Source organism: Amblyraja radiata, chromosome 3, assembly GCF_010909765.2.
Source record: "Amblyraja radiata isolate CabotCenter1 chromosome 3, sAmbRad1.1.pri, whole genome shotgun sequence".
NCBI lineage: Eukaryota > Metazoa > Chordata > Chondrichthyes > Rajiformes > Rajidae > Amblyraja > Amblyraja radiata.
This window is the reverse complement of record NC_045958.1, coordinates 19,143,966-19,171,688: the sequence shown is the minus strand read 5'-3', so window position 1 is coordinate 19,171,688 and position 27,723 is coordinate 19,143,966. Positions and strand designations below refer to the sequence as shown.

Genomic DNA, 27,723 nt, shown 5'->3' with positions numbered 1-27,723 from the left:
CGGTTGGTTTACGTAATGGTCTTGGCTACATTCACAACTCTGCAATTTATTGCGGTCTTAGATGGAGCTGTTCCCAAACCATGCTATGATGCATCCTGATGAAATGCTTTCTATGGTGCATCTGTAGATGTTGGTGAGGATTGTTGGGGACATGCTGAACTTCCTAAGCTTTCTAAGGAAGTAGAGGCGTTGGTGTGCTTTCTTGACCATTGCTTCAATCCGGCTGGTCCAGGTCAAATGGCTGGTGATAGTTTTTCATTAGAACTTGAACCAGTCGTCCATTTCAACTTGGGCATCATCAATGGGCATGTACTGGGTGTGTACTGTTTTGTTTCCTGAAGTTGATCACAATCTCCTTTGTCTTGTTGACATAGAGTCATAGAGTGATACAGTGTGGAAATAGGCCCTATGGCACAACTTGCCCACACTGGCCAACATGTCCCAGCTACAGTTGTCCCACCTGAAGGCGTTTACTCTATATTCCTCCAAACCTGTCCATATACTTGTCTAACTGTCTAAAAGTTCCAGCCTCAACTACCTTCTCTGGCAGCTTGTTCCATACAACCACACTTTGTGTGAAAAAGTTACCCTTCAGATTTCTACTAAATCTTTTCTCCTTCACATTAAACCTATGTCCTCAGGTCATCGAATCACCTACTCTGGGCAAGAGACTCTGTGCTTCTACCCAATCTATTCCTTTCGACTTTGGCAGAGAGGTTGTCGTCATGGCACCAAGTTACGAGGTTCTCAATCTCCTTCCTGTACTCCGTCTTGTCATTATTTGATATCTGTCCCACTTTGGTGATGTCACCTGCTCAAGTATTATCTATTTTATATAATGGTACTTGAGCCCTATGGGATAATTTAAAAATAAGACTATACCATACAGCTTTTAAGTCATTTTCTGAAATTATCCCAGCTCTGGCAATAACAATAAGCCCCATTATCCAGAATTTTGTTTACAAAAAACCCCACAAAGTGCTGGAATAGACTGAATAGGATCCCGACCCAAAACGTCACCTATCCGTATCTACCAGAGATGGTGCCTGACATGCCGAGTTACAGCATTTCGACTGACATGCCGACTCCAGCATTTTTGTTTTTCCCTCAAGATTTATGCATTAGTCCCACAGTCCAATGTTAATGAGGAGGTTTTAACATTGATTTCTAGGACTCGATACTGCATCCACTTAACTGGGGGTGTCAGAATTAACAGCCACTTGTCATTGATATTTGCTGGAATTGATTGAATTAGGAAAGCTTTTGAGAAAGGTTCACTATTGTAATTGCCGGAAAAGTTGAAATGAGCAAGAATAAAATATGTAACAAGAATAGCATTTACTGTCATTATGGGATTTAAGTAATATCATGACTGCCAAAAAGTGTTTTAGCTGATTGAAACGTACAGCTTTACTAGCCTAATTATTTGAGCATGAAATCTAGTTGTTTACCTAGCATCTTTCAATATCTACCTGGAGTTATCTTTTCATGAGAATTGACCAATTTGAATAAAAGTTTAAACTTAAGCTCTGGGGTGGTAAGCCAACATTGGAGCATTCTTAAGTTTCGCTGCATAATATATAATGTATTCCATTTGGAGCAAAGAGAAACTTCATGATTTAGCCTCAGATTTTTTAATTGAAGATTTTTGCCTCCACCACAGTGAGGAGGTGCTTGGAGGATACACTGTGGTGGTGTTAATTTGTGTTTATTGTTGTTTATTATTGTATGATTGTATGTATGACTGCAGGCACGAAATTTCGTTCAGACCGTAAGGTCTGAATGACAATAAAGGTATTCTATTCTATCTATTCTATGTAAGGAACAGGAACAAGTAAATATCAATGAGTGAAAGAATTAGAGAGAAGAAGATTGGAAAACCAATTAAAGGTAGCTGAAAAGGAATTAAGAACATCAAGAGAAAATTGGTAGAGTAAATTGGAAAAGAAAATTGCTAATGACCAAAGTGTGATGTTTGGTGGACTGTGTGGGGTGGGTGGACCCGTTGCTCCTCCCGAACAGCAACGTTGTAAACGCTGATGACCGCCGAGAAAAACTATAGCCAAGTGGAGAAAGGTGCACAGGCGATCATGTTTGGTGTCCGGAAGTTCCACCAATATTTGAGTGGGCGACATTTCCTGCTCATCACCGACCACAAGCCGCTGCTGACTATTTTCAGTCCGGAGAAAGGTTTGCCTGTCATGACGTTGCGGCGTCTACAACGTTGGGCCCTGGTCGTGATGGGATATGATGACCACATCATTTACCGACAGTCTGCCGAGCCTGCCAATGCCGATGCACTGTCTCGTCTACCGATTGGACCCGACCTGACATTCGATAAAGAGGAGGCAATTATGGAAATTGAGACGGACGTGAACGTGCTCAACACGCGGGTCATCGCCGATTTACCCGTCTCCGCAAGGACGGTCACCAACTATACGAGCACAGACCCCATTTTGTCGAAGGTACGACATTTTGTCACTCAGGGGTGGCTAAACAGTCCTAAATTGGACAAGGAATTCCACTCATTCCAGAATGCGCAAACTGAAATCTCCTCAAAGGATGGTATTCTGCTCCGCGATGGTCGAGTGATCATTCCGACGGAACTGTGATCGCTAATTCTGAAAATGTTGCACAAGCCACAAATTGGAATTGTGCAAATGAAGGCGTTCGCCCGCATGCATGTGTGGTGGCCGAATATCGAGACCGATATAGCCGACCACTGCAAGGATTGCACACCATGTGCCGAAACAGCGGCAAATCTGCCGGAAAAGAACTCCGCAAGGCCCGTCTCCGACCAACCATGGCAGCGAATCCACATAGATTTTGCCGGACCGTTCATGGAGGACATGTGGCTGGTCGTCATGGACGCCCATTCGAATTGGCCACATGTTATCCAAATGTATATGTATCCGACCACCGAAACAACCACTTCTGCGCTCGACAATTTGTTCGCCATTTGGGGATTGCCCTTAACAATCGTAAGCGACAATAGACCCCAATTTGCCTCGCAAATGTTCGGTGACTGGTGCAAACAACACTCAATCGTGCATCTGACATCAGCACCTTTTCATCCATCCTCAAATGGTGAGGCAGAGCGGCTTGTCGGCATTTTCAAGCAGGCCATGAAACGTGCTGTAGGAATCGAAAAGAAATCGAAAGAATTGGCATTGCGCGATTTCTTACAGCAATATCGAACCGTTCCAAACTGAACTATCGGTTGAACTCCAGCAGAGATGATGCTCGGACGTCAAGTGCGCTCTCCTCTATCAGTTTTGAACCCGACCCATAACTCTTATACGGTGCGCACTCAGCCAACAAAGTCGAAGAAGTCCAACTTCGATATGTGCGACTACGTATATTACCGCAATTATACGGCCAAGGAAAGCTGGCAGGATCATGGCTCACATTCGAACCAAAATGTACAAGAAGAACAATGCCGACGGCATGTTGATCAATTAAGAAACCGCGTTCCTCCAGCGAAGACTGTGCAAAACCTGACCAGAACCAAGCAGTCGGACACCCTGGTGATGAATCGTGCGGATACTGGAGTGCCTGACTTGCCCCTCCCCTGGCTTGACGAAGTTCCGCCAGATGAACTCCCCATCGATCTGCTTGTGGTCCTTCATCGATCGACACGTTGCAATCGTGGCATTCCCCCAAGGTGACTCATTCAGGAATAGAGACGTTCAAACTGGAAAGGGGGAGTGTGATGTTTGGTGGATTGTGTGGGGTGGGAGGACCCGTTGCTCCTCCCGTACAGCAGGTGTCACTGCACAGGACAAAGGGAGATGTTTTGTTTATAGTTTTCTCGTGTGTGTGTGTGTCTGTCTGTCTGTCTGTCTGTGTCTGTCTGTCTGTCTGTCTGTCTGTCTGTCTGTCTGTCTGTCTGTCTGTCTGTCTGTCTGTCTGTCTGTCTGTCTGATCTTGCTGGCAGCATTGAGCACATATAACCTTTTCTGCAGACCAAGACAACGAAAATAAAACAGAGACAAGGCGACGTTGTTGTGATGACAGCACTGTTTGGAGTATGGGCATTTGTCGCCTGCTTTCAACGATTGAAACACAAGATAGCTTGTGCAAAAAAAAGACATTCATTTAACTAAAGGTCTAAAAGACTTTCAGTCAATTATACATTTTCAGATGTTCAACAGACATTAAGGACAGCCTTCAATTGCAAGTTCAGAAATCCATGTGCATTGCCTTCAATTAAATCTTCAGAGGTCCACAATGGATTTCAGGAATAAAGGTTGAAGCCCATTAAACTGATTGGAAAAAACATTGTGACATATTGCTTGAAAATAAAGAATATACTACTTTCTGTTATTACCAAAAACACAATGGACGGTGAATCTATAAAAAGGCATCTATAGTGCCCTCTATAATGTTGATAAAGACCAATCATTTCTTTATTTGCCTCTGCACTCCAGAATTTGAGATTTGTAATAGAAAAAAATCACATGTGGTTAAAGTGCACATTGTCAGATTTTAATAAAGGCCATTTTTATACATTGTGGTTTCACCATGTAGAAATTACAGCAGTGTTTGTACATAGTCCCCCCATTTCAGGGCACCATAATGCCTGGGACACAGCAATGTCATGTAAATGAAAGTAGTCATGTTTAGTATTTTGTTGCATATCCTTTGCATGCAATGACTGCCTGAATGTTGCTGTTTTTTACCTGCACTTTTTAACTATCCGTATTGTTTTTGTCAGGGACTGGATTGTTTTTATTGTTTTTATTTATGTGTGAAATGTTTAAGTTTTATGTGCGATGCTCCGGTATTCCCTGGGAAACATCTTCTCATTTTGCACTGTACAATTGTTGCTTTGCAAGATGACAATAAAGATTGATTGATTGATTGATTGAAGTCTGCGATTCATGGACATCACCAGTTGCTGGGTGTCTTCTCTGGTGATGCTCTGCCAGGCCTGTATGGCAGCCATCTTTAGCTTAAGCCTGTTTTGGGGGCTAGTCCCCTTCAGTTTTCTCTTCAGCATATAAAAGGCATGCTCGATTGGGTTCAGAGCGGGTGATTGACTTGGCCACTCAAGAATTGACTGTTTTTTAGCTTTGAAAATCTCCTTTGTTGCTTTAGCAGTATGTTGGAGATCTTGCTGTCGAATGAACCGCCGGCCAATGAGACATTTGTTTGAACTTGAGCTGATTGGATGTGCCTATACACTTCAGAATTCATTAAGCTACTACCATCATCAGTTGTCACATCAATGAAATTATTATGGGGAACAAGGAAATGGCAGAAGAGTTGAACAGGTACTTCGGATCTGTGTTCACTAAGGATGACACAAACAATCTCCCAGAAGTACTGGAGGACAGAGGATCTAAGGGGGTCGAGGACCTGAAATAAATTTTCATTAGGCGAGAAATAGTATTAGGTAGGCTAATGGGACTGAAGGATGATAAACCCCCGGGGCCTGATGGACTGCATCCCAGGGTCCTCAGGGAGGTGGCACTAGAAATAGTGGACGCATTGGTGATCATTTTCCAATGTTCTATAGATTCAGGATCAGTTCCTGTGGATAGCTAATGTTATCCCACTTTTCAAGAAAGGAGCGAGAGAAAAAACGGGGAATTACAGACCAGTTAGCCTGACTTCGGTGGTGGGAAAGATGCTGGAGTCAATTATTAAAGAGGTAATAATGGGGCATTTGGATAGCAGTAAACGGATTAGTCCAAGTCAGCATGGATTTATGAAAGGGAAATCATGCTTGACATCTTCTGGAATTTTTTGAGGATGTGACAAGTAAAATGGATGAAGGGGAGCCAGTGGATGTAGTGTATCTAGACTTTCAGAAAGCCTTTGATAAGGTCCCGCACGGGAGACTGGTGATTAAAATTAGAGCACATGGTATTGGGGGTAGGGTGTTGACGTGGATAGAAAATTGGTTGGCAGACAGGAAGCAAAGAGTAGGAGTGAACGGGTCTTTTTCAGAATGGCAGGCAGTGGCCAGTGGAGTGCCGCAAGGCTCGGTGTTGGGGCCGCAACTGTTTACCATAAATATTAATGATTTGGAAGAGGGAATTAGGAGCAACGCTAGCAAGTTTGCGGATGACATAAAGCTGGGTGGCAGTGTGAACTGTGAAGAGGATGTTAGGAGGTTGCAGGGTGACCTGGACAGGTTGAGTGAGTGGGCAGATGCATGGCAGATGCAGTATAATATAGATAAATGTGAGGTTATCCACTTTGCAAAAACAAGGGGGCAGATTATTATCTCAATGGGGTTAGGTTAGGTAAGGGGGAGGTACAGCGAGACCTGGGTGTCCTTGTACACCGGTCACTGAAGATGCAGCAGGCAGTGAAGAGAGCTAAACATATAAAACCGGAAGTGGCGGCGCTGTGATACAGCTGCGGCTCGCCTGCAGTCTGTCTGTTTTTACTTTTTGTGTTGTTTTTTTTGTCTAGTTTAGTAATTTTTTTGGTTATTAGGTGGTGTTATGTGTGTGGGGGGAGGGTGAAACAGAGCTTTCTGTCTCTCCCTTCGAGGGAATGCGACTTTTTGTCGTATCCCCCTTCTCTTCCCCCGTCTGCGCTGAGGCCTAATGGTGGAGCTGGCGGCCTCCAACCTGCGACCGACCTCGAGGGTCCGGAGGTAGAGCCAGCCAGGACTCACCAACGCGAGGCTGGCCGTCTTCGAGCTGCGGCGGCGTTCGGGCAGCCGCACGATTCGGCGCTCCGGTGAGGGCGGACGGCGCGGGGCTGAGACACTCCCGTGCGGCCGGCACGGCTACTGGCTGGAAGGCGCTCCCGTGTGAGCAGCCCGGTGCGGGGCTGAGACGCTGCCGTGTGGGCGGACCGGCTCCCGGCTGGAAGGTGCTCTCGTGGGGGCAGCCGGTGCGGGGCTGAGACGCTGCCTTGTGGGCGGCCCGGTGCGGGGCGGAGACGGTGCTACGGCGGCTGAGGCGGCGTTCTGGCGGCGGCGACCTGGATCCGGGGCTCGGCCGCGGGCCAGTGGAGGACAATGTCGGGAGCTCGCAGGTCACAGGCTGGTGCCTGTTTTCCGGAGCACCCGTTGCAACAGCTGCGGGCAGCTTCGACCACCCCCGGGCCGCGGAGCTTGAACCGCGGGACTGATGCCATCGCCCGGTGGGGTATCGCCTCGGCGCAGAGGGAGAAGAGGAGGGAAGAGACAGTAACTCTAAGACTTTTGCCTCCATCACAGTGAGGAGGTGTTTGGTGAACTCACTGTGGTGGATGTTAATTTGTGTTTATTGTGTTTTGTTATTATTACATGTATGGCTGCAGGCAACAGCATTTCGTTCAGACCGAAAGGTCTGAATGACAAATAAAGGATTCAATTCAATAATGGAATGTTGGCCTTCATAACAAGAGAATTTCAGTATAGGAGTAGAGAGGTTCTTCTGCAGTTGTATAGGGCTCTGGTTAGACCACATCTGGAGCATTGCGTACAGTTTTGGTATCCTAATTTGAGGAAGGACATCCTTGTGATTGAGGCAGTGCAGCGTAGGGTCACGAGATTGATCTCTGGGATGGCGGAACAGTCATATGAGGAAAGATTGAAAAGACTAGGCATGTATTCTCTGGAGTTTAGAAGGATGAGGGGGATCTTATAGAAACATATAAAATTATAAAAGGACTGGACAAAAGAGATGCAGGAAAAATGTTCCCAATGTTGGGTGAGTCCAGAACCAGGGGCCACAGTCTTAGAAAAAAGGGGAGGCCATTTAAGACTGAAGTGAGAAAAGACGTTTTCACCCAGAGAGTTGTGAATTTGTGGAATTCCCTGCCACAGAGAGCAGTGGAGGCCAAATCACTGGATGGATTTAAGAAAGAGTTAGATAGAGCTCTAGGGGCTAGTGGAATCAAGGGATATGGAGAGAAGGCAGGCACGGGTTATTGATTGGGGACGATCAGCCATGATTGCAATGAATGGCGGTGCTGGCTCGAAGGGCCGGATGGCCTCTTCCTGCACCTATTTTCTATGTTTCTATGTTACTTCTTGGCAAACTGTAACCTGGCCATCCTATTTTTGCTGGCTAACCAGTGGTTTGCATCTTGCAGTGTAGCCTCTGTATTTCTGTTCATGAAGTCTTTTGCGGACAGTGGTAATTGACAAATCCACACCTGACGCCTGAAGAATGTTTCTGATCTGTCGGACAGGTGTTTGGGGGGTTTTCTTTATTATAGAGAGAATTCTTCTGTCATCAGCTGTGGAGGTCTTCCTTGGCCTGCCAGTCCCTTTGCGATTAGTAAGCTCACCAGTGCTCTCTTTCTTCTTAATGATGTTCCAAATAGTTGATTTTGGTAAGCCTAAGGATTGGCTGATGTTTCTAACAATTTTATTCTTGTTTCTCAGTCTCATAATGGCTTCTTTGACTTTCATTGGCACAACTTTGGTCCTCATGTTGAACTTTGGTCCTCAACAGCAATAAAAGTTTCTAAAGGTGATGGAAAGACCAGAAGAAAGTCCAGGTGCTGAGAGCTCTCTTATACCTGCATTAAGGAGGCAATTAAACACACCTGAGCAATTACAAACGAATTGTGAAGCCATGTGTCCCAAACATTATGGTGCCCTGAAATGAGGGGGACTATGTGTAATTTCTACATGGTTAAACCGAAATGTATAAAAAATCCTTTAATAAAATCTGACAATGTGCACTTTAACCACATGTGATTTTTTTCTATTACAAATCTCAAATTGTGGAGTACATGGGCAAATAAATAAATTATGGGTCTTTGTCCCAAACATTATGGAGGGCACTGTATATCTTTCTGATTATTTGCAGTCCTTTGTTAACAGGTTCTAATTTAATTAAATGAAGTAAATGTAATTATATAACCTAACTGTTGAATGTTGTCGGAGTAAATGTGCACTAGTGTTGTTCTCAGTCATCCTTGGCAAGAAAATGGAAAGGCAGCCATATTTATCATTCATGCAATGTCCATTGCATATCGTAACTGTGAATAAACCAGATTCTTATGTTCCCTAAATAGCCTGGTCATATCCATTGTTTGAACACATGGAATTTGTTTGCATTGCAAGTTGCTCTGAATGTTGATTTTCTTCTGAACCATCAATTGATCTGTGTTCAAGTGATTGATTAAAGTCTTTCTTTAATAGATATTAGGCAACATCATTTTTTTTAAAGGGTTAACCATTTAGGTCTAAATGTAGATATTTCCATGCTGAGGGTGGTGGATATACCTTCTTCCCATGTCATGAATTGCATTCAATACCACAAGTGATGGATTTCTGAATAGCTGAGTAATCAAGGAATAAGGGGATGGAACAGAAAAAATACTGTTGAGATCAGCCAATTTCTTGTTGACTGGTGGAAGGTGGCTTAATGGTCTGTTACTGTTCCTATTTCTTATACACTTATTTCGATAAATTGAATATTAATTAATAGCCCACAAATTGCTTGGACACCAAACTACTGACTTCCCCACTCGCTTTCTAGACCAGATATTTTCATGTCCATAACAATTTTTTCCATACTCCACAAGAAGCGGCAGATGAATTATATGATGCACTCTGCAAGGCAACTAAGATCTTTTGCACAGTGTATCTCCTTTCACAGATTGTTTCATGAAGAGTGGGAAGATGTGGATGGTTTTGTTAGTTTGATTGGACATGATTGGGTGGCACAGTGGCGCAGCGGTAGAGTTGCTGCCTTATGCCCCTGTCCCACTTAGGAAACCTGAACAGAAACCTCTGGAGACTTTGTGCCCCACCCAAGGTTTCCGTGCGGTTCCCAGAGGTTTTTGTCAGTCTCCCTACCTGCTTCCACTGCCTGCAACCTCTGGCAACCACCTGCAACCTCCGGGAACTGCACGGAAACCTTGGGTGGGGCGCAAAGTCTCCAGAGGTTTCCGTTCAGGTTTCCTAAGTGGGACAGGGGCATTACAGCGCTTGCAGTGCCAGAGACCTGAGTTTGATCCCGACTACGGGTGCTGCCTGTATGGAGTTTGTATGTTTGCCCGACCATGTGGGTTTTCTCCGAGATCTTCGGTCTTCTCCCACACTCCAAAGACGTACAAGTGTAAATTGTCCCGTGTGTATGTAGGCTTGTGTTAATGTGCGGGGATTGCACGTTCGTGCGGACTCGGTGGGCCGAAGGGCCTGTTTTCACGCTCTATCTAAACTAAAATTAAAGTTAATGTGAAAAAAAACACGGTTACGACTTGATTAAGAGAAAAATATACAAAAAGCCAAAGGGCAAAGAAAATGAATTTTACTTAATATAATCTCCAACCGTAGAAAAGTAAAAGGATATCCAAGTTTGTCTTTATTAATTTTCAGCGTTAAAGATAGACCGACAATAATTATTACTACGATTTTAAAATGTGTATTGTGAAGTTAAACCTTCTACATGGATTTTGCAGGACAGTATCCCAATTAAACAGAAATCATATGATTTTTATTGAGTCTTAACCATGTCTGAATCATTTATTCAATAATTCATAAGATATTTGATTCCAAAATAATCCAGTCAGTATAATGTTAATCCTACCTGTATGCCTATAAAGTAGCAATGTTACAACATTTTGAGATTTAAAAAATCAAGTCTGCAATTTATCCCATCAGATAAAGCATAAAAAGAAGTTTAATTTGACACCTAATTCACTTTCATATCTCAAGTATTAAAAAAGTTATGGCCATTTTCATACTCGGAAATTAGCATCTTGTTCCCTATTGATTTTCTATGGACATAACAAAAAAGCTGTGATCGTGGACAGCCAAAAGCCCATAACTTTCTTAAAAATTAAGAGAACTGAATGAAATTTTCAGTTATCATAGTTTGAAGCATTCTGAAACAAATATAAAATAATCTTACTTGGATGACCTGAAATTAGAGCATATAGTTAGTTAGTTACCCAATTGTAACTAAGGGACAGAAGTTTAGGGGTAACATGAGGGGGAACTTCTTTACTCAGAGAGTGGTGGCTGTGTGGAATGAGCTTCCAGTGAAGGTGGTGGAGGCAGGTTCGTTTTTATCATTTAAAAATAAATTGGATAGTTATATGGACGGGAAAGGAATGGAGGGTTATGGTCTGAGCGCAGGTATATGGGACTAGGGGAGAATACGTGTTCGGCACGGACTAGAAGGGTCGAGATGGCCTGTTTCCGTGCTGTAATTGTTATATGGTTATATGGTAATTGTAGCTAATTCCAAACTTCAATTACTAGATCTAAACATCTATCCATTTCTTAAGAAAAGATTAACATTTTTAAATAGCCTAAGTGTCCAAATAATATTCACAAAGAATTCACAATAAAACATGATTTTTAAATCTAATTTACATTAATTTATAGGCCAAATGGAAGGAATGTAGTGTTCAATTGCTGTAAATTAATGGCATTTAAATCAGCTTTCCCTGTGAACGCGCTGGTTTAGAACGTTCACATCAGATTTGTGCCCCAAATGCCCAGAAAAATACTGCGGGATATAATGGGCCCCAAATTAGCTACTCGCAACATAAAATGTTGTATAAAGGGATCTTAAGAAGCCCTTTTTAACGTATAAATAAACAACCTACCTTCCGTTGTCCCCTGTTTGAGATCTGGCCCGTTGTCGGCGGTCGCGGGTTTAGAGGTTAATTTTTAACCTACTATAACAAGTAAATAAACCCTTAAAACTAAAAATAGCTCAAGCGATGGAATCTTCCAGTGATTTTTCGTTAATAATTAACTAGGCTGAACATCCTCGATTTGAACAGCCTAGGGAAAATCGCGGTTTAAACCTGCCCCCCTCTAAACGGCGCCAAAATCGCGCACACGGGCTAGGACAGATTTTCAGCGACGCTTCAGGTACGTTTTACAACATACCTATATAAAGCGGTAAAGTATCACGTTTATTGGATTTTCGTTAGTCTTGATAAGTAATCTCTAATACAAACTAGTAAATATTACTGCAATCACCCGTGCATTTCCAATGAAATTCTATCTTTGTGCGACAATTTGTTACCTCAATAATTTAAAAAAAAAAGTATTATTAGATTTCACCAAACTAGGTGAAAGCATTTTCTCAGACGCATGTTTTATTTCATTGATGGTAATTATAGAACCCTCCTCATGATATCCTCATGTAAATCTCTGACGAGGCTTTTATTTTCCATTTTGAAATTTTAGAACAAAAGCTTTGGCAGTTTTGCCAATGTATTAGAGCAAGGTTTCAGTTTATTCTGATATGGTTTGAATAGTGCAACATGCTTTGAGGAATTAAATCATGGCCTTTCAATCCTGTCCTATAAGTCATGTCTTTCTCTTTCTTTACTGGAGTGTCAGAGGTCACAATTAGGAACCCTCTCTCCTTAAATGTATTCCTGTATGTCCTGCTAATCTATTGCTTCCCCCCCCAAAAAATCTTTGCTTTAAATGTTCAACTTTTTTTTAACACAATTGAAATAATGGAAGGATATACCTGGCTTAATTTTGCTTCTGTTTCTACTGCCCATTGTCTTTATCAATGTCCCATTCTGATTGCCTCAGTTTCCCTTCCTCTCTTTCTCTTTCACCAGCTTACTGTGTCAAAATAAGAGTTTTGTTGCATCTATTTGAACTATCAGCTTTGACATGTCAACAAAACCGAGGTGAGGATTCAGACAACCTCCGCGTTACGACAGTCGGGGTAATGGAAATTTGCTTTTGAAGAATTCACAAATCATGACCCAAACATTTAAATTTATGTGGGGAAAAAAAAGGAATAAATACGTTTTGAATAAATGTTTGAGGATGCAGGCGCAGATGATGCTGGTTTGTGTTACACAAAATCTTGATACGGACCATTTTCCAGGAATGTAACCGACATCCACCGCCCTCCTTCACCGTCCTCTTCACAGGGGTTGCTTGTATTTAGTTATGAAATTATTTGTTGATTTTTTGTTTGTAACTATACCTTACTGTTCTTTTGCACATGACAATGGCATGAACATGAAACGTGTGGTTACTTGAAACAATGCCCTCTGTCACAATCTCACATCAAAGTCAAATTTGTTTAAGTTATATAAGAAACAACTAATTTTTTGTTTCTGTAATACTTCAGAATATGTACCATTTTCACCTGCTGCGTCCTTCAATTAAAGCACAGTTGTTTCTTTAGTAACTGTGCTTCACAAAGTATTTGATTTGAATGAAGATTAATTTCACTGATTGGATCAGAGCCCATGCACATGGCTGAATTTTAAAATAGCATGCTGGGTATTGTAGGTCAGATAGCATTTGTGGAGAGACTCCGGAAATATAATTTAGTTTTTAACACAATGGGTGATACACTATTGTTTTAAGCTGCTTTTCTATCAGCATTTTAGTTCCAAATTTGAAATATCTTGTATGTGGTTATCATGTATACAATAAATAAATGATTTATTGTCATTTAAACCTCAGTGAGGCTCAAACAAAACTCTGTTTCTACAGCCATACAAACAAAAAACGATTCATACTAGACACACAACCAATTCACACAAACATCCATCACAGTGAACCTCCTCCTCATTGTGATGGAAGGCAAAGTCTCTTCTCTTCCCCTGCTCTCAATTTTTCTCCCGATGTTGAAGCCCCAGGCGGGCAATGGTAAGTCCCACGACCATTTTAGGCCGCGCCGGGCGATGTACGGCCCCGCTCCAGGCCCAAAAGTCACAATGTTGGAGCCCCCGGCGGGCGCTGGAATGTCCCGCGGCCATCAAAGCCGCGCCGGGCGATGTACGGCCCCGCTCCGGGTCGTTCCAACCCCGCGACACGGGCTTGTTGAAGTCGCATTGCGGGAGCTCCGGAAAGCGGTCTCTCACCCGGACCCACGAGCTCCCAATATCCCAGTCCACCACTCCCCACGCTCCGAGGCCGGACAGCCCCATGATGGTAAGTCCGCAGCTCCGCAGGCTCCGCGACTGGAGCCCCCAGGTCGTTCCAGCTGGAGGCCGCTCCACGGTGCTAGGCCCCAACGACAACGGAGACCCGACAGGATAAAGGTCGGGTCTCCTGTGCAGGGAAGAGATTTTTTAAAGTCCCCCCCCCCCCACCCCCCCACATAAACACAGTTAAAAACAATATTTAAAAAACACAACTACATTTAACTAGACAAAAAATTAAAAAAAAGACAGACGGGCTGTAGGGGCCACTGCAACAGTCGCGCCTCCAACCGGGATGTATATCTGGGATGTATTGGGCAAAGATCATCATGCCAAGGGCTTATCATACTGCCAATGGCTTAGATGAGTGGAGTTGGTCCGGTGTGTTCAGGAACGTTTCCTCAGGCAATTTATTGAGGGCCCTACAAGAGAGAGAGGGGTCATCTTAACGTACTCTTATGGAATTGGACGGCAAGTGACTGAAATGTCAGTGGGTGAGGCTTTTGGGACCAGCAACCACAGTTCTATTAGTTTTAAAGTAGGACAGGGCTGGTCCACAAGTTAAAGTTCTAAATGGGTAAGTGCATCTTTGAGGGCAATAGATGATTAAAATTGGCTGAAAAGTGGGATCCTTTCAAAAGTGTGATAATGAGAGTTCAAGGTACGCATACTCCTGTTAGAGTGAAGGATGAGGCAGGCAGGAGTAAAGGACCGTGGATGAAGAGAGAAATTGAGGCTCTGGTCAGGAAAAAGGAGGAGGCAAGGGATTGATATAAACAGCTGAGTTCAGGTGTATCCCTCGAGGAGTATAGGGGATTGAGGAGTATACTTAAAAAGGAAATCAGAAGGGCAAAAAAGGGGCATGAGACAGCTCTGGCAGATAGGATCAAGGAGAATCCAAAGGGAAAAAGGGCTAGCACGGAAAGAATAGAACCCTCAGAAACCGTAGTGGTCATCTATATGTGGGATCCACAGAAAATGTACAAGGTCTCTTACTGCAAAAAGACATGACGAATTAGGAAAGGAGATGTCTTGAACACGGTCTATATACAGTTTAGGAGGTGCAGGGCGCCCAGGACAGACGAAGGTAGATAAATCTCCCAGGCTTGATCTTATCTATCCAAGGACACTGGGGGAGGTTAAGGAAGAAATTGCAGGTGTCCTGGCTGAGATATATGAATCAGCGTTAGACACGGATGAGGTACCGACGGATTGGGCGGCGAATATTGTGCTTCTATTTAAGAAGGGCTGCAAAGAAAAACCTTGAAACTGTAGATCAGTAAGCTCAAAGGGGTGGCACAGTGGTAGAGTTGCTGCCTTACAGCGCCAGAGTCCCGGGTTCGATCCTGACTACGGGTGCTGTCTGTACGCAGTTTGTACATTCTCGCTGTGAGCGCATGGGTTTTCTCTGGATGCCCCGATTTCCTCCCACACTGTAAAGGCGTACAAGTTTGTAGCTTATAGCTTCTGGCATCTGTAAATTGGCTTCTGTAAATTGTCCCAAGTGTGTAGGTTAATGTTAGTGTACAGGGTGAACACTGGTCGGCAGGAACTTGATGTGCCAAAGGGCATGTTTCCACACCATCTCTAAACCCTAGAGTAAATACATTCTAAAGTCAATCTGTACTAGGAAAGGTACTAAAGTGGATTCAAAGAAATAAAATGCATTTGGAAAGAGATGGATGATTCGTGATCGTCAACATGGTTTTGTGCATGGGAGATCATGTCTCACAAATTTGATTATTTTGTCAAAGTAACTATGAAGATTGACGATGACAGGGCAGTAAATATAGTCTACTTGGACTTCGGCAAGGCCTTTGTTAAGGTTTCACATGGTAGGCTGCTCTGGAAGGTTAGATTGCATGGGATCAAGGGAGATCCATCCCTTGATCCCATGTGTATTCTTCCTGGGTACAGAATTATCTTCATGGTAGGAAGTAGAGGACGGGAGTGGAAGGTTGTTTCTCAGATTGGAGGACTGTGACTAGTGGCAGTAACCAGGTGCTGGGCCCACTGCTTGCTGTTTGTAATCCATATTAACAATTTGGCTGAGAATGCACAAGGCATGTTTAGTAAGTTTGCAGATGACACTAAAATAGGTGGTATCATAGGCAGTGAAAATAATGATTAAGAATTATAGTAGGATCTCGAGCAGCTGGTCAATTGGGCTGGGGAATAGCTAATGCTCAGACGGGTGCTATCTGTGCAGAGTTTGCGCGTTCTGGCTGGAGATGCTGGAGAAACTCAGCGGGTGCAACAGCATCTATGGAGCGAAGGAGATAGGCAACGTTCCAGGCCGAAACCCTTCTTCAGACTGAGTATCTAAGTCTTCAGATCTAAGTAAACAACATCTACTGACTCTTTTGTCCTGCTGTTTACTTCATCAAAGAACTCCAGCAAATTTGTCAAGCAAGACCTCCCCTTCACAAAGCCATGCTGACTTCGGCCTATTTTATCGTGAACCTTTAAGTACTCCGTAACCTCATTCTTTATAATGGACTAAAAGTTAGGTTGAAGGCCTGTTTCAATGCTGCAAGACTATGAGCTAATGGATTGACCAGAGCTCAGACCTACTACAGATTTATTATCAAACGTCTTTCAGTTATGGTAGACATTTTATTTTCAAAGTGATGAAAGGCAATCACATAGCTTGGTACACATGCCAATAAACTAACTGGGGGTAACGTTAAGCAGGTTAGGTAGTTCTTCAATTGGGCTTGGAGCTGCATCATTCATAAGCATATCAAAATCACTAATATTTGTATTCAAATATGTACCATGATTCAAAAAGCAAAAGACTGCAGATGCTGGCAATTCAAAATGTAAACAATACATGCTTTGAGTTCTCAGCAGGACAGGCAGCATCTGTGAAGTAGCAATTATAGTTCTGGTTGATGGTCTTTCATTAAATCACCCCCCTTGTGCTTGCCTAATCCAGGAATGACTCTATTGTAAAATTTTCATTCTTATTTACGAAGGTTTCTATGGCCTTGCTACACCACCTTTGCAAATTTCCATATGCCTTGCACTCCGACCTATTGCGTATTCTCAGTATTAATTGCTCCAATGTTAGCAGCTATGCCTTCAGCATTAGAGTCTTCCACTATCATTTCCTTATGTCTCCACATTTCTGCCTCCCATTCCTCTGTAATGACGATGCTTGAAACTTGTTTCTTTGCTTGTCGTAGTAGCATCTTGTGTAACTTTTTGCAACATTTTATTTGATAATTTGTCTGTAATTTGGCTGGGATCATTTTACAACATTAAGCAGACTATAAAGATTGATGCTTTGAATCTCCTGTACATGCAAGAGTTTAAGCATCCATTAATGCTCCCATCCTACAATTTACACAATCTGTGATTATCAGCACTATTGATTAACATTATATTTTGCTTTAATTCTTATAATATCCCTTTCCAATCCTGGCCAATGATTGTGGCTCTCCAGCGAGGTATATGAATAATATTTGACTGTGACTTGCCTACGAGTTGTGATGTTATAATCAAGCTGAGTTTCGTTTCTTGCACCTTATCATTGACTGTTATAGGAATAGAGATATGTTTATTCAAGAAGATTTCCATTATTTATCACTATTTTATTACGTCTGCTCATCCATGTCATTCAGAAACTATCATTGCGCTAATAAGAAAAAGATTGCAAAGTGAAATTCTTCCTCTGAGACTGACTATCGGGTTATGTATACTCATCGGGTTTATAAATATTAGATCAAATACAAGTTTGTGTTCAGGTTTGCAATTAACATAGTTGCCTGTGCAAAATATGCCCATAGTTTAAGTCTGCCTGATTTGATATGCGTCCGTTCCCTCCAAGTTCAAATGAGCACCCAAGGGGTTTGGTGGAGGAAGATTGTAATATTTTCAGAAAAATTAAGGAGGTCATTCTAGTTCATTGCATAGTTTTCTATCAGGCCCAATGGGAATCATTTGCAACTCAAGGGATACTCAAGCACTTCTAGCTTCAAGCACTGTTTAGTAAATTGGACCAGGTCATGATCAACAAATCCTCCTATTTGTCCCTCGCACAATTCCCACTGCTGCATTAAATATCTGCTACCAAGATGGTTGCCCCTGAGCGGGAAGCCTAGCTGCTGAAGCTGAGACTGTAAAGAATATAAATTGGATATTAAGCAATCACACATTTATTTGAAAACACAGTGAACTGACATTAATTAAAAGAAAAACACTTACCTTTCTTGCCTAGGATGGAGGAATTTTATACAACCCTTCAGTACATTGCTACTGAGGATCTCCCCAGGTTCAGTAATGAATCCAACTAAGAGCAATAATCAGATGCAAAAGCATCTAACTACCAGAACATTTCTTATAACATGGGGGAAAGCTGTTAACTGGTTGTTCCCATTGCAGCGAGCTGTAGCAGAGGGTCACAGTATGGACAAATGATATCTAAGTGATCTGTAGCTCTGAATAGCATTGATAAAGCTCTCCATCTTCTTTGGTTATTTTTGTCCGCTTAAACCACTATAGGCACGTTGATTTACAGATTGCATGGGAACCGATTTTGGTCAGCCTCTACCAAATGTGAACCTCCTGCGGCCAAATCCAACCTTCTATTTGTTGTTTTTTGCACTTTTCGCTTTTCATAAACCAGATGGAAATGATGACATTTCTGAAATTCCTCATTTATATTTCTGAAAAACACATGGAATATTACTGCACAGCAGCCTGCAGATTTCTCTGATTTCTCCTGAAGGTGATCAATAGGGCCATATATCCTGTCCATCCGTTGTTGGCCTGGTGGGTCAAGATATTGACCAGATATTTATTCTGATCCTTTCAGCGATGTCAAAATCATCTGTTGGCCAGAGGTTCTGTGGCTGAATACAATTTTTAATGATTTTTTAAGCACCTTTCGTGATTTTTTTTTAACCTAGTGACCATTGCCACTGACTATCATAAACCGTAACTTGAACTGAAAATCTTTTGGTTTATGTTATGATACAAAAAAATCTATTTTTTCTGAATGCTATCATATAGTACTGAGAAATCATATTTAATATTGAGATTTTGACTGTGGAATTGCACAAATAAAATGTTACTTCATGCTGCTTCATGTACATATGCAAAGCTTCATGCTCCTGTTGTGTTTGATTCTGGAAGAGAGCCAGAAACCTTATCCTGTTAGGTACACTGTTGAATTCAGCATTTCTGTTTTCCAGGATCATGCTTATTTTTTGTGTGTGAATCAACCAGTCTGTCTTTGCTACATGTGGGCTAAGTCTTGGTTTTTTTCACATCTGAGCTGAATTATGCTCTATAATTATGAGCTGCGGTTATGACACCAAGTAGTTGCCGTTAGGCGTCATGTTTTGCAGAGACATTGTGGGTCGAAGGGCTTGTTCCTGCGCTGTTCTATTTTCTATGAAAGTTATCTCCTGAAGAAAACCCAATCAAATTATTGAGGCAAGATGGAATGAAATTTACCAAACTAAAGAGGAAAGAAAACAATGAGAGAATGGGTGGGGGTGAAAAAGACATTTAAATAAAAAGAATGGGAACTGCTAATGTTCTTTGAAGGTTAGGCAATGATAATGAAGTCTGAAGATAAAATAATTGAGAGATTTTTGAAAATTTTATTTTGTTTGATTGGCTAAAATATTGGGTGTTTTTTCTTTGTTGTTTGTTATTTAGAATTTTTGATTTGTTCTCTCTCATGAATCCTATATTTAATTAACATTTATTTTAAAAAAAATTTGCTCGGGTGTCTGAAAAAAACAAACGCTTTTCAAAGCAGATGAAATTGAGCCATTGTGAGTATTGTTTTATTGATGATTTCAGTATAATGGCCTTTACGCAAAATGTTCCTTCAAATTAATTTGTTCGATAGAGTTTGTTAAAACATTTTCTTTTGATGAATGTATTGCTTAGCTGCTGGATAAATGTCAGGCTAATTTGTTTTTCTTGCATTCTTTCTGCAGGTGACCGATAAGTCGGTGAAAACATTTGCAGAACATTGTCCTCTGCTGCAATATGTGGGTTTTATGGGATGCTCTGTCACATCCCAAGGAGTGATTCACCTCACAAGGGTAAGTAGTAAACTAGTACTCATTCATCATAAATCTCCATAATTACTGCCAGATCGGTTGCGGTATTTCCATAGAAATATATTCTGAAGTTCGGCAAATCGAAATATCAAATCTTCTACCACTCCTTCACTATTTTAAATCTGATTAGGATTAATGAAAATCTTTCTGATTTCTTGAAGTATCTTCCATGGATACATTTATGCGTTGTGCAGGAAATAAACAGCCTAATTGATAGCTGAAGCATTTTTAAATTATTGTTTAGAGTGCTCCCAAATTCATTCAATTTCAATGCTGATTTAAATATAGCTTTTGATCTACCAGAAAGAACAATGAAAAAGGAGTTTATGGAGAAAATATGGCATGAAGTAAATTTCACATGACAAAAATTTAAACCGTTTTACTAACTGAATAACATTGTGCTGGGATGATAAACAATGATTAAGGAATAAGATGTAGCATAGGCGAAGGGATAAAGGCATAGACGCCTATCTAAATGAATGAATGAATGAATACGTTTATTGACCATGTATTCACATACAAGGAATTTTCCTTGGTGCTCCGCCCGCAAGTGACAACAACATATCGTGACAGTTAGGAATGACACATAAAACATTAAACATTAATAATAAAACATTATTGATTAAACATGTGAATTAAATAAAATACCAGAGCAAAAGGAGGCTACAGGTTTTTGGTTATTGAGTAGAGCTACTACTCGTGGAAAAAAGCTGTTTTTATGTCTGGCTGTGGCAGCTTTGACAGTCTTGAGTCGCCTTCCAGAGAGAAATGGGGCGAGGATTCAGAAATTGGATGTTCAAAGGGACTTTGGAGTACTAGTGAAGGATTCCCAAAAGGTTAATTTGCAGGTTGAGTTGGATAAGGAAGGTAAATGCAATGCTAGCATTCATTTCAAGGGGACTCGAATATAAAAGCAAGGATGTAATGCACAGGCTTTGTCATGCACAGGTGTGGCCGCATTTGGAATATTGTGAACAATTTTGGGCCCATTGCTGAGGAAGGACGTGCTGGCTATAGAGAGGGTCCAAAGGAGGTTTACAAGAATGATCCTGGGGATGATTGGGTTAACGTATGAAGAGCATTTGAAGTCTCAGAGTTTAGAAGGATGAGAGGGCATCTCATTGAAACCTACCTGATAATGAAAGTTCAAGATAGAGTGGATGTGGAAAGTATGTTTTCAGTCATGGGAGAGTCCAGAATCAGAGGGCATAGCCTCAGAATAAAAGTACGTACCTTCAGAATGGAGATGTGAAGCAATTTCTTAAATCAGAGGGTGATGAATCTGTGGAATTCATTGCTGTGGAGGATGTCATTGGGTATTTTCAAATTGGAGATTGATAGATTCTTGATTGGTAAGTGTAGATCTGTGTCACTCATGTTATGTCATACTTTGTAGCCATGCCCACTAGTTTAACAGAAAGCTTCTCTGCCCTTTCTCCCTCAGTCTTGAGTTATGTGTTAAGATGAAGTTACCCATGCTGTAACACTAATAAAGTCTTTGGATATTGTGCCAGAGCTACTACACTCCAAACTTTCCGAGTTGACTGTGCCTGAACCCCTCTGTCAGTGGATCACCAACTTCCTGACAGACAGGAAGCAGCATGTGAGGCTGGGAAAGCACATCTCGGACCCGCAAACGCTCAGCATAGGAGCACCGCAAGGCTGAGTGCTCTCTCCTCTACTCTCTCTACATCAACGACTGCACCTTCACAGACACCTCTGTCAAGCTTCTCAAGTTTGTGGACAACACAACCCTGATTGGACTGATCCAGCATGGGGAGGAATCTGCCTACAGACAGGAAGTGTCACAGTTGACGTCCTGGTGCTGTAGCAACAACCTAGAGCTCAATGCTCTTAAGACAGTGGAATTGATTGTAGACTTTAGGAGAGCTCCCCCTCCCCTCACCCCACTCACCATCAACAACACCACAGTCACATCTGCGGAGTCTTTTAAGTTCCTGGGAACCATCATCTCCAAGGACCTTAAGTGGGGGGCTACCATCGACTCCACAGTCAAAAAGGCACAACAGGGGATGTACTTCCTGCAGCAGCTGAGGAAGCACAATCTGCCACAGGCAATGATGGTCCAATTCTACACGGCCATCGTAGAGTCTGTTCTCACCTTCTCCATCAAGGTATGGTTTGGCTCAGCCACCAAGCACGACACCTGGAGGCTGCAGCGAATCGTCCGATCAGCAGAGAAGATTATTGGCTGCAACCTTCCCTCCATTGATGAACTGTACACTGCAAGGGCCAGGAAGTGAGCGGGCAAGATCATCTCTGACCCCTCTCACCCTGGTCACAAACTCTTTGAATCACTTCCCTCTGGAAGGCGACTCCGGGTTGTCAAAGCTGCCACTGGCGGACATAAAAACAGTTTTAATCCACGTGTAGTTGCTCTACTCAACAGCCAAAAATCTGTAGCCTCCCTTTGATCTGGTATTTTGTTGGTTCACATGCTTGATCAATGGTGTTTTATCATTAATGTCTTATTATTATTATTATTATTATTATTATTATTATTATTAATGTTTAGTGTTTTCTGAGTCATTCGTAACCGTCACTGTATGTCATGTTGTTACTTGTGGGCGGATGTGAATACTTGTATGTGAATACTTGGCCAATAAACTTACTTACTTAATCACTGTGCGTGACTTAAGTTATTCCAACAGCAGAAGCTCGACAGTAAGGGATTCAATGTTATGGGGAGAACGCAGGGGAATGGGGTTGAGAGGGAAAAATAGATCAGCTAAGATTGAATGGTGGAATAGACTTGATGGGCTGAATGGCCTAATTCTGCTTAATAGAAACATAGAAAATAGGTGCAGGAGTAGGCCATTCGGCCCTTCGAGCCTGCACCGCCATTCAATATGATCATGGCTGATCATCCAACTCAGTATCCTGTACCTGCCTTCTCTCCATACCCCCTGATTCCTTTAGCCACAAGGGCCACATCTAACTCCCTCTTAAATATAGCCAATGAACTGGCCTCAACTACCTTCTGTGGCAGAGAATTCCAGAGATTCACCACTCTCTGTGTGAAAAATGTTTTCCTCATCTCGGTCCTAAAAGATTTCCCCCTTATCCTTAAACTGTGACCCCTTGTTCTGGACTTCCCCAACATCGGGAACAATCTTCCTGCATCTAGCCTGTCCAACCACTTAAGAATTTTGTACGTTTCTATAAGATTCCCCCCTCAATCTTCTAAATTCTAGCGAGTACAAGCCGAGTCTATCCAGTCTTTCTTCATATGAAAGTCCTGACATCCCAGGAATCAGTCTGGTGAACCTTCTCTGTACTCCCTCTATGGCAAGAATGTCTTTCCTCAGATTAGGAGACCAAAACTGTACGCAATACTCCAGGTGTGGTCTCACCAAGACCCTGTACAACTGCAGTAGAATCTCCCTGCTCCTATACTCAAATTCTTTTGCTATGAATGCTAACATACCATTCACTTTCTTCACTGCCTGCTGCACCTGCATGCCTACTTTCAATGACTGATGTACCATGACACCCAGGTCTCGCTGCATCTCCCCTTTTCCTAATCGGCCACCATTCAGATAATAACAAGATCAAAACTTGCAATCATCCTGGTGAACGGGAAAAGTAATATGGTGAAAATGATAATGAAAGGGAGTACGAGAAAACACTGCAAAGGTTATCAACTTCAAAATGCAGAATTTTCATGACTTCATTAGAAAAGACAGTTGCATCTATAGAGCAAAGGAAATAGAAACGTAGAAACATAGATGGATTAAATAGGCAACGTTTCGGGTCGAGACCCTTCTTCAGACTGTTCCCCCCCATTCTTCTTGAATGGGAGGATCAGTACAGGATGGATGGGGGGGGGGGGGGGGATCCGCGCAGGATGAATGGAAGGACCAGTACAGGTTGAATGGGGGGAGGGAGGTGGGTCAGTACAGTGTGGATCGGAGGGTCTGTGCTGGATGAATGGGGGATCACTACAGGATGAATGAGGGGATCAGTACAGGATGAATGGGAAGATCAATACAGGATGAATGGGGGTAGACAAAAGTGCTGGAGAAACTCAGCGGGCGAGGCAGCATCTGTGTAGCGAAAAAATAGGCAACGTTTCGGGTTTAGACCCTTCTTCAGACTGTTCCCCCCATTCAGTACAGGATGGATGGGGGGGGGGGGTCAGTACAGTGTGGATCGGAGAGTCTGTGCAGGATGAATGGGGGATCACTACAGGATGAATGAGGGGATCAGTACAGGATGAATGAGGGGATCAGTATGGGATGAATGAGGGGATCAGTGCAAGGTGAATGAGGGGATCAGTGCAGGGTGAATGGAGGAGAAGTGCAGGGTGGATGGGAAGGGGGTAAGTACAGAATAAATTGGGGGACCAGTGTAGGATGGATGGGGGGTGGCAGGAGAATCAATGCGAGGTGGATGGGGAGATCAGCGCAGGATGAATAGATGGTGGGGGGGGGGGGGGTTGATAGGGAGGGGAGCACAGGGGATGTCAGTGAGGACTGAATAGAGGCGGGAATGGGGATCAGTGTGGGATGGAGAGGAGGGGTCCCAGAATAAGAGGGGTGGAGGACGGCGTACAGAGAGAGCGAATGAGAGGGGACGAGGTGGGGAGGAAGGAAGGTCAGTGCTCCTCGGAACACATCGCCCCGCTGCCTTGGCCGTCCCTGTCCACCGCCAAGTGCCGCTGCCAAAAGGGGAGGTGGTTGGGATGTCCACCACCTCCCCTTTTGGCCACCACCTCCCCTCCTCCGCCAGCTAACAGCAAGGTGCAGGGCCGAGCGGTGCAGCTGCTTCAGACGGTGGAAGGAGGCCTCCCCCTCCCTCCCGCCCTTCTCCCGGCCTCGGCGTGCGGGAGGGTTTGTTTTGAAAGCGCCGTTGGCAGAGTGGCACGCAGCGGCTGCTATCAGGGCGGGCGGGGTGCGGGAGGAGGAGAAGTTGGAGCCGTTGTCGATGCCGCTGTTCGGGGTCCGTGATTCGCTCCGACCCTTCGTCACCACGCACCTAATATCTTTGCCCCGCACTACAGCCGTCACCGACACAAAACATCACGTTCCTTTTCTCCAGAGATGCTGCTTGACCCGCTGAGTTACTCCAGTTTTTTGTGTCTATCTTCGGTATAAACCAGTATCTGCAATGCCAAGCCGGACAAAATGACTCGGCTTTTAGGTTGCCCGGCAGCACTTTGGGTGGTCATTGGTACCCGGGCAACCGCTAATTTCGAGCCCTGAGAGGCCAAATAATACCAAAGCACATGTATTCTGATTGTGTGCTGCTGACGTACTGTTCGAAAAGTCTCTGGATAAAGTAGAAAATAAATTTGTTCTGATTAAATTCCTTTGTGTTTAACCAGGTTAAAATGTAATCTTCAGCAGCCATATGCCAAATTTACTCAATCTCTCAGAGAATAAATGCTTTTGCTGTCAACTGTGTAATTAGAATGTCCTGAAATTAAATATGTTTTAAATCTTGAGGAAGCAATAATGTGTGTCATTATCTTTTATAACACATGGAATGATATATAAACATGTAAGAAATATTTTCCTGTGTGCGCAAGGCACAGTAGAGCGTAACATCTGCAATTCAAAGAATTGCTAAAAGTGATGAGGTAGAACTTTTTGCTGAGAATTATTCATTGTAGTAAGTGGGCCATTCCATGCTGGTATTCCAAAGATGGTAGAATGAGACTACATATGCAAGAAAAACAACATGAACCTTACATTGCCTTTTTGAAACACTTCAATGTTCTCATTTTTAATTATATTGCAGTCTTTTGATTACTGATTCTATAGCTAACAGCTAAATTACCAACCTAGAAAGCAGTTTTAATGGGATGTCAATGGTTTGAGATAAGTTTGCCACAGGAATCCACTCGAACTATTGGAAGGTGCAGGTTGGGTCTTAAAATGATGATTTAACAATTGCAGCTCCCAACAGGGAGTATTTCTATTGATGTTTTGTATGCATTATGGAGAAACATTGGTACATTGCTTGAATTAATAAGTGAGTTTAATTTTGAGATGTGTAGGAAAGAACTACAGATGCTGGTTTAAATTGTCACCCATTCCTTCTCTCCGAATTCTCTGGAATTCTCTGCCACAGAGGTCAGTTCATTGGCTATATTTAAGAGGGAGTTAGATGTGGCCCTTGTGGCTAAAGGGGTCAGGGGGTATGGAGAGAAGGCAGGTAGAGGATACTGAGTTGGATGATCAGCCATGATCATATTGAATGGCGGTGCAGGCTCGAAGGGCTGAATGACCTACTCCTGCACCTATTTTCTATGTTTCTATGTTTCCAGAGATGCTACCTGTCCTGCTGAGTTACTCCAGCATTTTGTGTCTACCTTTGATTTTGAGATCATCTGAGTCAACATAGCTTCATAATATAATAGGGGAATTAACAAACCCACTAGCAAAATTTTGCTAGATAATCATGATTTTGATCTTTATGCACTGCGGATTCAAACATGTTAGATCCATCAATACAGGGCTGGAAAAATCAAAGATGGAATAACTATGTGACTATTTCAATTAACAATGACATTTTGACTGTAGGATAGAAACATAGAGTTTGCAAATGGCTACTTGTGTGCTTGAAATTAATTTGGAAAGGTCAAAACTGTGAGATATCTCAAAGGAAGATAATGATATGTGACTGAGTACCGCCAACATTATCGACAGTGAATGTACCTCATATTCTGCAGTAGTTCCATTGTAAATAGTACATTGTTCACAGACCATCCATTGCTTTTGCACTGCTCATCTTCTTGAAATATCTTAACTTCTTCTGGATTTCCTGACATTGCATAGGTCTCTGAAAATTATGTTACAACTTGTGACTGTTTCCTGTGGAGCTGATAGTGCACTACATCAGTGGCGAGTGAGTAATTTAGCAAGGAAGAGGATCCAATCTGAGTTTCTCCATGGTAATAGAGACTAGTTTGAAACATTGGAACCAGAGACTTCTTTCATTCTGTTCTATAAAATGTTGGAAAATGTTCAACAATTGTGTAGATTTTTCCTTATTTTGCATAATTTGTTACACTTTTACTTTCTACTGAAATGCACAATTGATGTAAATTTGATAACAAGAAAATTTGAAATCAGCGCGAGGGAAAAAAAGATATTGCCACGTACGTGTCATTTATTTTTCTGCTTTCCATTAGTTTCAGTTTAGTTTATTGTCACTTGTACTGAGGCACAGTGAAATGCAGTCAGTAGTGAAATGCAGTAGAAAGACAATACATGATTACAATCGAGCCATTTACAATATATAGATACTTGATAAAGGAATAACGTTTAGAGCAAGGGAAAGCCAGCAAAGTCCAATCAAGGATAGTTCGAAGGTCACCAAAGCGATAGTTCAGTATGGCTGTCTGGTTGTGGTAGGATGATTCAGTTACTTGGTAACAACTGGGAAGAAACTGTCCCTGAATCTGGTGGTGTACGTTTTCCCACTTCTGTACTTTTTGCCTGATGGGAGAGGGGAGATGAGGGAGTAGCCAGGGTGCAACTAATCCTTGATTACGCTGCTGGCCTTGCTGAGATATAAATAGAGTCAATAGAAGGGAGAACCGCAGAACCAACGAATCCCCGTCTACTGATACTCTCCTCCGCCTAGGTCCTTAACCTTAATAACTTTTTGTTTGACACCTCCCATTTCCTCCAAATACAAGGCGTACCTGTGGGCATGCACATGGGCCCTAGCTATGCCTGCCTCTTTGTAGGGTACGTCGAACAATCCTTGTTCAAGGCGTACCTTGGCCCTATCCCCGAACTCTACCTCCACTACATCGACGACTGCATTGGTGCTACCT

General features: G+C 42.6%; 1 protein-coding gene and 1 long non-coding RNA gene across 4 annotated transcripts in view; one reads left to right on the top strand and one right to left on the bottom strand.

Moving 5' to 3' along the window:
• The window catches only part of fbxl17 (F-box and leucine rich repeat protein 17), a 558,587-nt gene that overhangs the window by 128,552 nt on the left and 402,312 nt on the right, over positions 1-27,723 (top strand). For all 3 annotated transcript variants that reach the window (XM_033017392.1, XM_033017391.1, XM_033017390.1), the window contains one exon: positions 19,788-19,895. In XM_033017392.1, coding sequence (XP_032873283.1) covers positions 19,788-19,895 — 108 coding nt within the window. The remainder of the gene's footprint in view (positions 1-19,787; positions 19,896-27,723) is intronic.
• Positions 144-14,778, bottom strand: LOC116970825. The gene is made up of 3 exons (XR_004411326.1): positions 14,301-14,778; positions 6,914-6,918; positions 144-154 (listed from the first exon to the last, which is right to left on the bottom strand). It is a non-coding gene; the product is annotated as an uncharacterized LOC116970825 (long non-coding RNA).